This window comes from Meleagris gallopavo, chromosome 10 (genome assembly GCF_905368555.1).
Source record: "Meleagris gallopavo chromosome 10, MGAL_WU_HG_1.1, whole genome shotgun sequence".
Taxonomy (NCBI): Eukaryota; Metazoa; Chordata; class Aves; order Galliformes; family Phasianidae; genus Meleagris; species Meleagris gallopavo.
This window is the reverse complement of record NC_139413.1, coordinates 19,944,424-19,959,193: the sequence shown is the minus strand read 5'-3', so window position 1 is coordinate 19,959,193 and position 14,770 is coordinate 19,944,424. Positions and strand designations below refer to the sequence as shown.

At 49.0% G+C, this 14,770-nt stretch overlaps 1 protein-coding gene across 2 annotated transcripts in view; it reads left to right on the top strand.

Moving 5' to 3' along the window:
- ERI3 (ERI1 exoribonuclease family member 3) overlaps positions 1-14,770 on the top strand; it is a 97,065-nt gene that overhangs the window by 31,248 nt on the left and 51,047 nt on the right. For both annotated transcript variants that reach the window (XM_085232375.1, XM_085232374.1), the window contains exon 6: positions 12,228-12,300. In XM_085232375.1, coding sequence (XP_085088501.1) covers positions 12,228-12,300 — 73 coding nt within the window. The remainder of the gene's footprint in view (positions 1-12,227; positions 12,301-14,770) is intronic.

Sequence of the window (14,770 nt, the reverse complement as noted above, 5' to 3'; positions counted from 1 at the left end):
AGTCAGCTCTGCTGATGGAGTTGTTCATGTAATTACATCCTAAAGTGCACTGCCGGAGCTAAGCAAGGGAGCCTTATGAGCATGCTCTCCTCTAGCACTTACAGGGAGCAGCACAGACCCCATTCACTTCTCTGACCCTGCAGGCCAGCTTTTTGTTTTTAAAGGAAATGATATCAGTGATGCAAAATAAATCTTGGATTTTTAAGGTTTTCCCCTTAAAAATAAGAGTGTACAATGCTTATTTAAAATTAGTTTTGCACCCTTGATTTTTGTTATCCCTCTGCAGCGGTTCCCCACCTGTCTCCTGTTCCTGCCTTTGTTTGAAATGTGTTGATTGCATGAGGCTTCTTGCGAGCAGCACTGAGATGTGTGACTGTGAGAATGCCTTTGTGTTAAGTTTTGGACATGAAGTCTTTGCACAGGGATCATCAAACAGTGGACTATCACTTTTGGGTCTGCTGCTTGCCTGGCACGTCATAGCAGAGATGTTTGTCAGTCAGGGCTGTAGTTGCCAAAGATTTATTGAGTTGTGATGCCTGATGCACACTGTGGAGCATGGATGCTCCTGCTTGGGAATCAGTGCCAAAGAAGTTGGTGGAGAAACTTGAAATAAATTTATGGTGTAGGGGAAAATGAGACAGGCGTTGCATGAAATACTTCATTGCCAGCAATGAACCCTTGAGGTGGGGTAACAAATGGAGAGGTGGATTTTCCATACTTGGATAAAGTAATGCAAGCTGCATTTGAACAGTTATATTGGACTGAATGCAAGCCATTGGTCCCAGTATCATCTTACATACAATAGGGAAAAATAATTCCTTCTGCAATAGAAATCTCTAAGGTGAATTCTATGTCCAGCATTATAATGAATTTAGGCAAAACAGCTTCAAAACCAATGGATCCATAATGAATATTTGGTAAAAAGCATCCCTGGCCTTCTCTGCATATATCAGAGAGGCCTCTGATAGCAACTCAACTTCATGGTTACTCCGTGCCCTGAGGGGTCAGAAAGCTGGCTGACTTGAGGACTGTTAAGGAGAAACCACTGGAGGACTCTATCATCTGAGTTCGGGTGTGTGCGGCATGAGGAGTAGCTTCATCAGTTGTGACTTTTCCTTATTACTTCAAAAAGCTTAATTTTTCTAGCACTAGACAGCTGTAGTGTTTCATGCTGGGGCTGAAATGTCAGCTGTCTCCCTTTGGATCTCAGCTCCTCTGAGCTCCCAGCAGAAGCAAGGCGGTTGTGTGTTGTCATCACTGCTGCCTTCCCAGTGGCTTTGCTGGGAGTAGTGTGATCGTGGCTGCTCAGGTTGGAGAGCTCTGCTTGAAAAATACTGCTAGCCTGGGAGCAGCCTCTTTGCTACAGTCGAGCTTGGCATAACTCGGTGGCTTTCTTGAAAGCATTTTAATTGTTTGCATGCTTGTTTCCTGTTGGGAGCCATTTTCCTGGATGGGTTCAGTCCCTTTCCTCCTGGAGCTCCTGGCTGGCACAGACCTACTGGGCCATCTTGAGGTCATCCCTGGTATTTTCCCTCCAGCGTATTCTCAGTGCGTTGTCCAGCCATTCTCTGTAGCCTGAGGAGTGGATGTCTGGGTGAGTGTGGACACCACAGCTGCAGATAACTTTTTGAGCTAAGTCCATTCCATGTTGGAGCTTCCTTTTCCTATGTGTTTGGCACCCCGAAGAGCATGTCTTGTGAAGACTTGGGGGAAGTGAAGTGAGGATGCAGTGTGACGTGCCAGCGGTGCTGTGTGGGAGGCTCATGCTGCCCAACCCGTTGTCCTGCCTGGGACCCTTCAGCTTTCTTTGCCTCCTTTGAGGGCTTCCTCCTTCCATCTTCCAATGCACCTGCATTCCAAGTCACCCTTTATCTCCTTCTGTAGGTGCCTTTGGTCATCTCTACTGTCCCTGCTCAATTCTTCCATCACGTTGGGCTGCTATCAGTGCCAGTGTCAGCCAGGGCTGGGCTCAGCTCCATCCTTAGTACAGCCACATGCTTGCAGCCAGGCAAGGTGGAAGGCTGCTGCCTCTCTCCTCCAGCTCACCATACTCCCCGAGCTGAGGAGAGCGGTTACATTTTATGGGCCATTTAGCTTCCCAATGGTGATCCTAATTCTTCACAGCATGCATGTGCCGTTTCTGATTATTAAAAGGACCCCTGAAAAGGAGCTGCCCTCTGAGTCAGTGCTCTTCTGTGCAGTTAATTGTGGGAGGGCTTTGCTTAATGTGAGGCTTAATATTTCCATAGCCCAGGTTGTGCCGACCCACAGGGTATGACCTCGGTGTGCTGTCAAGGAAGAATGCTTGTCTCATGCAATTCAGACTTGGGATTGCGCTGTATGAAGCCCACTTGCTTTCTGCGTAGAGACACAGGGTGCTTCAAGGGCTGGCTGGCCAGGTGTCTGAGCCTTTCATCCTTTCATCTCTCTGTCTTTATATTGTGTGACACTTCGGGTGCCGAAATAGCTTCCATTCCTCGGGGGCCCGAGCAGGCTCTGCAGTTACAGGAAAGGAGTGATTACCTCTGAGTGACACGTTAGCCGAAGGATGGATGGCTGCGGTCGCATGGCAGGTGGGAGATGGATGGTGGAGGGTGGGTTAAGGGGAGGTTCTTGTCAAATCCCTGTGGTGTCTGCAAGAAAACAGAGCTGGCAAGCCATCAGGTTGTGAGCTTCAGGTGTGAGGAAGCTGCCAAGATCCCTGGCACTGGGAAATGCCAAGTGGAATGTTCCTGACACATGGAGCACAGCAATGTGACAGAATGAATGAGGCTGGTGTGGAGGGGTTAACGCATGCAAAGCTGGTCGACAGAGGTAAGATTTGCCAGCAGGTTAACTCAGCCCAATGGCAAGACCATGTGAAAGAATTCAGAGCATGCAAGAAGAATGCTGAAAGTTGTCAGTTGCTGAAGTTTTCTGCATTTGTTGTAGGAAATTGGTGGCTTAAGTGGGTCTAAGCACCAGGGTCTTGCACCGGTTATATAGATAAGGTGAAATTAGGAGGAGGCTCAGTAATTATTTCCTCTTTCTGTGACCTGGATGGGAAATGATTCTCACTTGCCACTTTTCCTCAGAAGTTCCTTCAGAAGCTGGTAGGGACTCTGGTTATGAAACCCAGGAAGCAAAGAGGATCCCTGGGTGCCTGACACTTCCTTTTCTCTGCTGTTTTTTTCTCGCAGGCAGCCTCGGGCTGCCTGTCTCTTTGTTAAGAGAGTGACAGCAATGTGACACCGTGAAAATAATTACTAACAAATCACGGTGGTGACTGCAAACAGCTCGCTGCTTTCAGAGGCATGTCAGGGAGCATTAGAGCAGGGCCATGGGAGCTGCGGAGCAGCTAGGGGCTCTGTCTCTGCTCTTGGCTGAGGGGAGCTTTGGAGACCTTTGGCGCCTGCCACCCCCACGTCATTCCCTTCTCGTTGGCTTTTTCTTTCTTTCCTTCCTTCTCTGCCTTTGCCATCAATAATTAAGCCCATTAATTGCATAGTGAGCTCAGGAAAGCTGAGAATGGTGAGGTTGAGCTTCTGCCTGCCCTGCATTCAGCAGCCAACCACAGAGCAGCAGAAGCATTTCTGGAGGAGTGTTGGGGACCGAAGCATATCCAGGCTGTGCTCCCCATCTTGCAGTCCTTGTGACTGCCCTGGGCAGGGATGTGTGTTAGTTGCATGCCCTTAGGAATTTGTGTGCTGCTAGTGTACATTTGGAGAATTCTCCTGTCCTTGTCCTCAGCAGTTGCTGATCTCAGTGGTTCAGTGATCCTGAAAGCAAGTTTGCACTTGTACAGAGCATCATAGCAGGTATGCAGCTAATGGCCATCTCCAGTAAAAGAATGCACATAGGAAGGAGAGGACCTTCCAGGATGCTGTAGGGATGGTGCCAGTCAGCAGGAACTGTAGGTGAATGTGATCTTCAGAGGGCACACAGCGGGCAGGTCACTGTTGAAGGAGGTGATTGGTGCCAAACACAGCAGCTAGGGGAATCTGCAGAGATGTCCCCAGTATACACGTCAGCAGGTGTGGCTGCCCTGAAGTAAGAATCATAGAATATCCCAAGTTGGAAGGGGTCCATAAGGATCACAGGATCATAGAATGGGTTGGGTTGGAAGGGGTCTCAAAGATCACATAGTTGAAACCTCCCTACCGTGGGCTGGTTGCCCCCCATCAGCTCAGGCTGCCCAGGGCCCCATCCAAACTGGCCTTGAACACCTCTAGGGATGGGGCATCTACAGCTTTTCTGGGCAGCCTCTGACCCAGGCAAGGAGCTAGAGAATGGGGGTGAGACTGCAGCCACAGGCTCCTTCTCCGCTGAGCAGCCCTCTTCCTCATTCCCCTGGTTACTCAAGTGATTTCCCCGACTGTCACATCTGTAAATAATGTTGCTGGCACATCTAGTGAGATGCGGAGTGCTGATGGAGGGGGGAGGGCTGATGCTGGCTTGTAACAGCCCCTCTCCCTGATTCATACAATATTTATGCAGGGGCTGGGAGTTGGCGGCACTGACCTCTGGGTCGGGCTGTTAAACAGCTCCCGCAGCCCCTGCATCCTAATTGCTGCACTTGTCCTTTGCTCTGGAGGATTCACTGCTCCTTCTCTCTGCTGAAGCAAATACTAATGGCAGCTTGTGCTTGGAGGTGGGGAGCAGGCTCTCTCCCTGAAGGAAAAACCCAAAGTGGATTCCCCTTGTGTAGAGCTGATCTGTAACAGCAGAGAAACCTGTGCTCAGCCCCTTTTTCTCAGGGTGCTGGGCATCCTGTGCTCACAGCCTATGCTGGAAGCACACGGAGCTGTCATGCATGTAATGCTCAGCTATATATCAGCAGAGGGGATGGAGTTATCCCCATCCCACTGCCTCCTTTCCCTTAGTGGGGAGAGGAAGAGGAGGTAATCACAGAAGTCATTTGGGCGTCTGTGGATCCAGTGACCCATGTGGCCACCCACGTCCTTATTCTGCCTTCCCGAGCTGGCAGCTCTCCTTCGTGACTGGAAAAATGCTGTTCAGACTGGAGACTAATGGCCTTTAAGTGACATGATTGTATTATGTTAAGCGTCTATAGGCTTTACCATTAGGCACTAAACAGTTTATGACTCATAGCAGAGAAGCCCTGGTCCTGAAGAGTGTACAAGCTAAATGGTGAGGACAGGCAAGGGATGGGAGAGACAAGGCTTTCTTCTGCCTGTCGGGAAGGGAGCTGGAACAGGATGCGTGCTGTGTCCTTGGGCAGCACCTTGCTCTGGGTTTCGTATGCTCCGGTTTTCTGGGGAGCTACTTCAGTGGGAAACTGTGCAGTTGGGGAGAAGCACCTTTAATTTTAGTTCAGTTTTTGTCCCTGTTTGGGTTTTGAGGGGGCTTGGACACAACGCGTCATGTACCCTGCCTTAATCAAGGAGTAGACATGATGCTCTGCAGCAGGAGTCTGAGTGCTGCCTCTTCAGCGCCAGCTCGTGTGCAGAGGACCAAGCGATTACGAGGCAAGGCTCTGTATGAAACACTTCCTAACAGGCTGTATAGATGGAAGAAGGACACGCTCTGTGTTTCTAATTGGCCTCCACTGCAGCATGAATCACAGAATCATTTAAATAGAGATCTCTATTCCAGCCTGCTGCTCTAAGAAGGGCTGACTTCAACCTCAGACAGCTCACTTGGGGTCTTTTCTGAGTGTGTTTGCAGTGAGGAGGTTCCCCACCTCTCTGTCCCAGTGCTTTATTTCCTGTACAGTGAAGATGGGAAACTCTCCACCTGCAGTGGTCATGGCTGGTGACTTCCATCAAGAACATGCCTGTGCCAGAGGTGCGCACTATGCTAAGGCTGTACGCTGCTCTTGATAAGGTACTCTGTGATGTTGTAAGTGGCCAATCTGTTGCAGCAAGCCTGCATGTAAAAATCTGTTTTAAAGTTTTTTATATAGTGTCAGATTCTCAGGGCTGAGGAGGTGACCCTCAGCCTTGGAGACTTTCCAATTTCTCTTTCCTTGGGAGCAACTTGGTGCTCTTCTGCTGTCAAAGGCAAGTCCCCCCAGGCCTCCTCCCTGCTGGAAGGCAGCATTCGCTCTGACCCTGAATGCTGCTTTGCTGATCTGGAGAACTTGGAGGTTCTGCCTGCTGCACCCCTAACCTCAGCTGAACTGTAAAACCAGCAAGTCCTGCTTTCCTGCATGGTAATTAGGTGTTTATTTAAAATCAAAAGGCGGCATTTGTAGTCTACTTTCATGGCTACTTATTCCCATTGGCTGCCTACTAACAGCAGTAGAGTTACTCCAGATTTACTCCCACATGTATAGCAGGAGAATCAGGCCCAGTAAATAGAGCTATGAATCTTTTTAAGAGAAGCTGTTAAGCAGTAGCACATAGATTTATTGTAGCATCATGTGTGTGCAATTGTTGATGAACATCTTCTGTTGGAGGCTGAATACCTACTGTGTTACAGCCTTGCTTTTAATGTTGAGATAGCATCTCTGCCAGCATCAAGCTGACGCACAGACAGAAACCCATAAAAGGGCCAGATTTCACATGGTGCTAAATGCCTTCATGTTTCATTAAGGTTGATGGCAGTGGAAGGCATGCCATACTTTGCAGGGCGAGCAAGTGATGGCGAGCCTTTGGAGCTTCCTAGGTGGAAATGTGAGTGGGACAGAGGGAAAGCAGTGCTGGCCAGAAAGAGACAGGAAGCTCTGAGAGTGCCAGGTATTAGCCTCGCTGCTTAGCCTGGGCTTTTTAGCCTCATTACCCTAATCCAATTAAAGATTGATGGAAAAAGCTAACACACTCTCCAGTGAAGGGGTTTGTGTGCAGCCTGCTTCCCTCACTGGGCACTCAGAGTGGCTTCTGTTATCTTTGTGGATCAGCACACCTCCCCAGGCCCTGCGGAGCCTCCGCACGCCTCGGTGTGTGCTCTTCTCCTGCATTGTGGCTCTCTTATTACTAATGGAGCATGGATGCATTTTAGCTGCTGGTCAGCCCTCATTAATATCCAGAGATGACAGGTTGACATTTGTAAAGAAGACTTGCATTGACCTTCATGTTGTGCATCGGTGCGGTTGCCATGTGGTGCCCCTGTGCTGGATGCTGCTGCTGCCTCAGGAATGCATTTGTGCTAGCAGAGGGGCAGGCTGCTCTGTCACCTTTTGCTGCTGCCAGTAGTGCAGACAGAGTGCCTGGGTGCCTCTGCACCCCTCTGCCCATCCCTGGGACCGTTCTCCGTAGCCCCAACCCCAGCAATTGGCATTGGGTGATGATGGGATTGCAGTTGTGGCTCATTTGGAGGTTGTTTCTGATTCCCCACAGTGGGGGTGTGCCCCTTGGGTTCTGGGACTTTTTCCTGGCTCCCATTTGGGAGTGCAGCAGGAGGAGCTATGCCAGCCCAAGTACTTGCATGCTGTCAGCTGCCTGTCCCCCTCCTATCCCCAAACCACTCATCCCAGTATGAGGGCTGCAGCCAGCTCAGCTCTGACATTTATTAACAGAGGGGCTTTGAAACAAGGCAGGCTGCTCCTGCAAAGGCTCCTCGCTGCAACTCCGTCTCCTCTCGCCAGCCCGTCTGAAGCAATGGCTGCTGGTGTTGAAATTCATTAGTGCTCTCTGACAGGCAATGGAGGCTGGCTCTGTCTGTTCCTACTTCCCTGCTCTCATGTCCCCGCTTCACACACGCTGATATTTAAAGCTGATGTGCAGCTCGTAGGCTTGCTGCACTGTGACAAGTTTGGGGGTGGCTGAGAGAACTGAGAGGGTAGAATAAGGCAGAGCGAGATGGGGGGGGGAGAGAAGGCACCTGTCTCAGGGTTTCTGCGAGAGCCTGGGGCTTCTCAGACCCTCTCCAAATGTATTGTCTTGGCACAGCTGCTTCTTGTGAAGTGTAGTGATGGAAGCAGAGGGATGGAGGCACAGGGAAGGCAGTCACCTAGCAGGGGCTCCTCCAGCCCCTTGACCAAGCCTTGCTCTTGGCAGCTGTCCTACTCCCTTGGGTGGCACCGTGCTTCTGCTCTGTGCTGCCACATCCCAGCATCTCCACTGAGGCTTCCCATGCTCCTTCAGCAGGGGATTTCCAGAGCAGGAGAATGCTTGCCCTCTCCTTGGCAGCTCGGCACAGCGAGGTTGGCTGGGCCACAATTAAAATGTTCTGCATCTCTTCCAACTCAAGGTCTTCAGTGCATGATTATTATTTTTTTTTTTTGAAAGCTGCAACCAGTCTATAAATATCATGCTTTAATGTCCCTTTATCTTTCCCAAAGAGGGACTTATTCTTTAAACTGGCTCAATATCAATACACCCAGCGTGTAGAAAGTGGCCCAATTTCTTTGTCTCCTGACATCTTGAACCCAGAAGCAGATGGACGTTAACCAGCTCTGATGAGTTGGGAGAATCAAGCATTAATTTTTTATACGCCAGGACCACCTGAGTGACGGAAATCAATTATGGCCGGCCCTCCCCTTCCATATTAATGTGGTGGCTCTGAGCAGAGGCGGAGGAACCTGTTGAAATGAGAAACCCCTATTTCTTAGTTTGACCCCCTAGATAATTAGGGTTAAATTGATATGCTATCGCACCGGTGACACATTTTATCTGCCTCTGTTTGTACAAGAGGATACAATAGTGGAGGAAGGACCAATTTGTGCCCTGCTCTAGCTAACCAGACCGAGATAAAAGGTGTCAATAGTACGATAACGTTCTTGCCTCACGCTCCTTTATTGTTGCTCAATTTGCCTTTTTTTTTTTTTTTTTAATCCCATTCTCTCTTACTTTCAATACCCTTGGTCATATTTTAACTCCATGCCATCGCATAATGATGCCCTGCTAAATGTGTGTGGAGATAGGCAACTCTGGCTGACAGCCTTCCCCGATAACCAAATTCTAGCCCATCCATCACTAGGCTGCTCTCCTTAACTTAAGGGAAGTGATAACTAAAGCAGGGCCGTTTATCACCGCTGAGCTGTGCGCTTCTCACTGGCTTCAGTGGGAGGAATGCAGCCAGGTGACCTCACTTTCCGTTTACATCCCGTTCTTCTCCAGCCCCCATTTACCCCACAGCGTGAAGAGGATCTGGGCTGGTTGGAAAACAGAGCCTGGGGTGAGGGAGCTCTCTGAAAATGGAAGTGCAGGCTAAGCAGAGCTTCATCGGAGGCTGGAGGACCCCACAGCCATTTCCAAGCTTCTCACTGGCAAGTGCCTGAAGCACAGTCGTTGGCTGGTGAGATTGTGTGGAGAGGAGGCAGCAAGTCTTCATTCAGAAGCTGGAGGCATGGTGGGACCTTTGTTGTTCACTTGATGTCAAGGGAAGCAGAGGAGTTTCCATCCCTGGAGGTATTTCAGAGATATATGCACGTGACACTGAGGAACATGGTTTAGTGATGGGACTTGGAAAGTTGGGTTGACGTTTGCACCTGATGGTCCTGAAAGTCTTCTCCAGCCTTGATGACTCTGTGATCTGTATCCTGAGCTATTTGCTTGAGCACAGCTGTTCTACTGATCAAGATTGAATTTTGCCAAATAAGGAGCCATATTGAGCATAAGGCCTGTTTGCCAAATGATAGAACAATTTGAATTGGAAGGGACCTTTAAAGGCCATCTAAGTCTAACTCCTTCACAATTGAACAGGGTCACCTACAGCTAGATCAGGTTGCTCAGAGCCTGATACAGCTTGGTCCAAATGAGCTGCTTGAATCAACAGTGATCCTAATAAATGGAGATGCTTTCTTAAAGGCCTTGGCAGTTTTATTCCCCAGGAGAGCCACAGGTTTGCCATGCCCATTCCAACCTGGAGAAGGTGGTGAAGAAACTGCTGCCTGGTCCCTAGGCTGGGGGATAATGATCCACTGCAGGTGACAACCTTGAAGCTAGGAGTGCTTTCCTGGATCCTGACTTATGTGCAGTGAGAGCCCCCAAATCCCTATGTCTATGCTGAGAGCTCTGCAGCCCTAGACTACGCCAGAACACAGGGCTGTACTTTGGTAAGGGCAAGGTGCTCAGGGGCTGTCTTCCTGATAGTCTGTGGTCAACCGACCTGAATCTTCCAGCTCAGGAAGTGGAAGCTGACATCCTGCCCAGGTTATGGTATGAATATGGAGCTGCCAGTGCTTTAAAAACTTGGTAAAGTCTCTCTGGTGCTAATGTGAAATGAGGGGAGCAGAAGCACCGAGGGGGAGGGGGAATGTCCTTAGGTCACACAGTTCCACAGCCAGTTTCTGGGGTTGTTACTTGTTTGCAAAAAGGGTCATTTATTTAGTTGACATATTTATTTGGAACATTTATTTTCTCCAATTAAAGCCCCACTGTCCAGCGCCCTGGGCTTACTGCCATCAGTCTCAGGATAGGAGAAGAACCAAGCTGTCCTGTTTCCTATCCCTTTTGGTCCCACGGGGATGGAAATGCTTTGATCTCATTCATTGCACTGGGTGGTTAGCTGACACTTCGTGTGGCTAACAAGAATGGTTCTGTTCTGGCTTGTCCTAGGTCCTGTCCAAATTTTAGGTGAGAATTATTCCTCTAGCTGGAGCCAGGTTGAAGGCTGTATTAATGAAGATTTCTTGGGCTGAGAGGGGAGACCATTTAGTAACACATTTCTTACTAACTGCTCTTGTGATCCTCTTTAGCTAAAGTGAGCAGTTCCAGAGGTTGAGCTGATTCCATTCATTTGTTAGACCCATCATTTTTTTGAGATAGTTCCTTTTCTTGTGATGTTTTTTCATTTGGCCCCCATAGAAAACAGCTTTTCTAGGATGCTGGTTGGGCTTGGTTATGTCTGTTCAGCTCTGGAATGTCATGGACATGGATAGTGGCTGCCAAGTGCACAGAGCAGGCTGACTTTTTTGTGATGGCCATGCAGTTATGATGGCACTGGCATTAGATGAGCTGTGCCAAGAGATGAGGGCATGCTGTCAGGTTGTGTTGCTTACCTTGCAGATTGCCTCGGTTCTGCTGCTGCAAGCTCATTCTTTTGACAGAAAAGATTCTTATGGACCTCTTTATTTAAATGTTTCTGTACAGCTTAAATTACCACTCCTAAACGAGGCTATGTATGTCTTTACAGGACCAGGTGCTTGGTTTTAGCACAGTCTGTCCCTTCCTCATCCTAAGCAAGCTCACAAAGGCAGCTCACTGCTGGGGCTGAGCATGGCGGCTGCATTGGTCACGTATTTCTGGGAGATTCCTCTGAATATGTTTGCCAGCTTTTGTCCTTTTCTTCCCTTCAGGAATTTAGGTAGCACCATTCCTTTGGTTACTGTGATGTACAGAATCTCATGTTACCCACAGATGTGCTGTCTGCATCCCCCCCTTGGTTTCTTCATAGTTCAGCTGCTCTAGATATGAAGGGATGCTGCCCTGGAAATCAGAGGGCTTGGAGCTAGGCTGAGCTCTTAGCTACCATACAGTGGCTGATGGTGCACTCAGCTCAGAATTTGTTCCTGAACTTCAGTCCTGAATCTCAAGTCCAGTCTGGGTTCTCCATGTTTTGCCCTGGCCAGATGTGTGCTGAGATGCTGGAGCAGCTGATGCTGGCACTTGCGGCTCTTCCCTCCTCCCCTACAGTCCCCACATGTTTAAGGAAGTTGTGAGATTTCCCCACCCCCTCTGTTTGCAAAAGCCAATTCCTGGGGTTGTGGCTTTTAACATGCACAAATGAGTCTAATTTAGTCATTTATTTAGTTGACATATTTATTTGGGATGTTCCTTTGCTTCAGTTAAAGATCCTGTGACCAGCGCCCCAGGCATGCTCAGCAGTACGTGAATGAACAAGATCCATCAATTACTCCTGATTGGATCAAACCGGCTGGGGAGGACTCCTATAACTCATCTCTAGCACAGCTGGAGCCCCGGTTTTGCTTCTCAGCCTTCCCCATCCATAGGCAGAGCAGGGTTCTCTGCCTGGCTGGCATTGTGCAGGAGGAGCCACTTTCCAAATCCAGGGCTCTTGGTGTCCCTCTGCTCCCATACAGTGAGCCCTGTTGGCAGAGGTTAAGCATTCATGCTTGCAGATCTGGCCACTACTGCTCAAACCTGCAGTGGGACAGTGTGCAGCTCTTTGTGTCTTCAGCCTGGCTGTGCCTGGGTGCGTGTCAGGCTTCTGCCAAGCTGTGCTCTCGTGAGCTTTGTTTGCTGCTGTCCTTTCTGATGTGCAGCCTGCTGCTGCAGGCTGGAGGGGCTCTTCCATCTCAGAGTGAAATGTGCTTAATAAAACAGAGTTTGTGTTGTCAGGACAGTAATTGAATCAAACCTGCTCTCTCTTCTCTCTTACAGGTTACCAGGACAATGCCAGTACTTAGGGCTGCCGGTTGCTGATTACTTCAAACAGTGGATTAATCTGAAAAAGGTACTTTTGTGCAAGCTGCCATGGTCTTCGTCTCCCTCCCTCTCCCCCCCACCTTTTTCCTTCTTTCCTCTTAAGGAGGTGTCTAATAACTACTGCTGTTTTGCATTGAAATGAGCTATTTTCTCAGAAGCTGGTCTCAGCGAGTCCTCTGACTCCCTATTGTATCTCCTCTAATAGAGTCTTACTGTACTTGATGGGATATGTTCTGCAGCTGGGGAGAATCCCATTGTAGCAGCACAGTGCAGTGTCTCCATGTAACAGTGGGATGCTGCAAGGCCTCTCACCAGCAAAGGTTTTGTTGATCCCAGTACTGCTCACTCTGTTTTGTTTGCAGCCGTGTAAGGCTCCAAGGAACACGGTTTCCTTCTGATAAAATTCTGGTTGATAAGTGGGCAAATATGCTAGAAGAAAAATGAGCATTTCCCTTCATGCTGTGCTGTCTCAGCAGCGTGTCCACCTAAGAGACCAGTGATCAGGTTACAAAGCGAAATCCCTTGCAGTTTGCTGTGTGGTGCTTCATCATTGACTGGCAAGGGACAGCCTGCCATGCACCAGCACGGATAAACATGGTGAAGCCTTAAGTGGCAAATGGGAGTGGAAAGAAAAAAAGAACGTGATACCCAGCTGTAGCTGGGCTGGGGAGGCTGGGATCTGTGCAAAGCGTATCTGGGGTGGTCCTTCTGGTTAAACCTTGGAGTGAGTAGGATTCCCTTCCCCCATCCAATTTCATGTTTTATTTGGGTTTCTGTGCCTTTTCCTTATAATTAGGGGTCTCAGTAAGTGGAATTTGCCTGTAAACAGCTTGTTGTAGTTATGGGCTTTTCTTTTGTTCTTTTTGTTTATTTATTGTTTTAAATGGAAGCATGAGTGACAAGCTGAGCGGCCGCAGAAGGACAATTTGCATGATCTGTTCTGTCAAATGGGGTAGAACATGAACTGAACAAGGGATGCTGGCAGCACATTCCTGGCTGAACTTGTCAAGGGGTCTTGTATTTCCCTGCTGTCAGAGCAAATCTTTTGGCTGATTGCTGGTCCTTGGTAAATGAAATCTGAAAGCACGTTGGGGCATTCTGCAGTTCAGTGACCATTAATGATCGCCATTTGAAGTTCACTAAACTTCCGGTGAATGGATAGCAGCTACATAACCAGCAGGTTGATGGCTTCAGAATAATAATAATAAAAAAAATAATCCTGTGTCCCATGATGTTTGCTCAGCAGTAGGTTGATCCATCTGTGCTCCTCCTCTGGGTCTATGGATGGATGACTTAGGGCTCTTTTCCATAGCTCAAGGCTCTAGATTCAGCCTAGAAGGGGCTGTGATGTGTTATAACACAGACCAGACAAGCAGCCGTTCTTCAAGACAAGTATTCATGCACTGAGCTACAGCATAAATTCTGATAGTGAGCTGAAGACTGGTGAGCATTGGTGAAGCACCAAGCACAGGGCTGAAGTATAGAGGGAAACATGGGAGTGCTCCCCTGCCCAGCTGGCTGCAGGGGTTGCAGATTGAGAGTGTAGGATGGGACCCACATGGACTGGGGCTTGTGTCTGCTTGTCCCTGTGCAGGTGTGTTTGTTTTTATCAGTGAGTGTTTCCAGCCTGAATAAATAATTCTGTGCAAGCAGCAGAACCCAGCAGTCTCAGTTTCTTGTGACTGAGCTCCCAGCGTGAGACAAATAAGGATGGATGGGTGACTCACCCCCTGCTCCTCCCTTCGAGCTCAGGCGGCCCCTTTTCTCCTCCCTCTGGCAAGTTCCTGACTTAGAAACACCTCCTAGGTTGAGTGTGCCTCTGACCTGATCCATGAAGTGAAGATGTTGGGGGTGGTGTGAAACTGCTAATTTCTAGGTCATGGATAATGTGGAGACTTGGATCTTTCAGATGTTGAGAAAACGGTTCATCTGAGTGTAAATGGCATGCGTGACTGAAAGCAGCTTCCTGCAGAACAGTCCCACCTGCATCCTGTTGGCTTTTACTTGGATCTCTGCTTGTGAGCACTGATAATGAGAGAATCCCACTAAGTTTGGGAGCTGCAAATCCGAGTCCAGGGACGTGTGCTGGGCAGGTGCGTGCATGAGACAGGCGTAGTTTGTTCCTGTGTGTAGCGATGCAGCAACGAAATGTATTGCATGTTCCCTCTGCACATGCACACGGGGCACACTTGTATTGCACCAGGAAACTTTTTGGGGCTGGTCTGGCCTTGCAGGTAATGCTGAGCTCCATCCTGCCTGCTGCTGTGGCGTCTTGGATCTGATCTAAAGCCTCCTGTGAAAGACAAAGGGAGAAAAGCTGCTCATGCACTTGACCGAGTTTGCAGAAGTTTTACCTTGCCCTGTGCCTCCCCCAGCCTGGTAGCACATCCCTGCTGCCAAGCCTGATCGGTGTTTGCTGACATTTTTAATGTCACTGAGCGATCGTGTATCTCTAGTGAGCTGTCAGGGTAGAGCTGACTCGGGGCAGAGAGTTGATC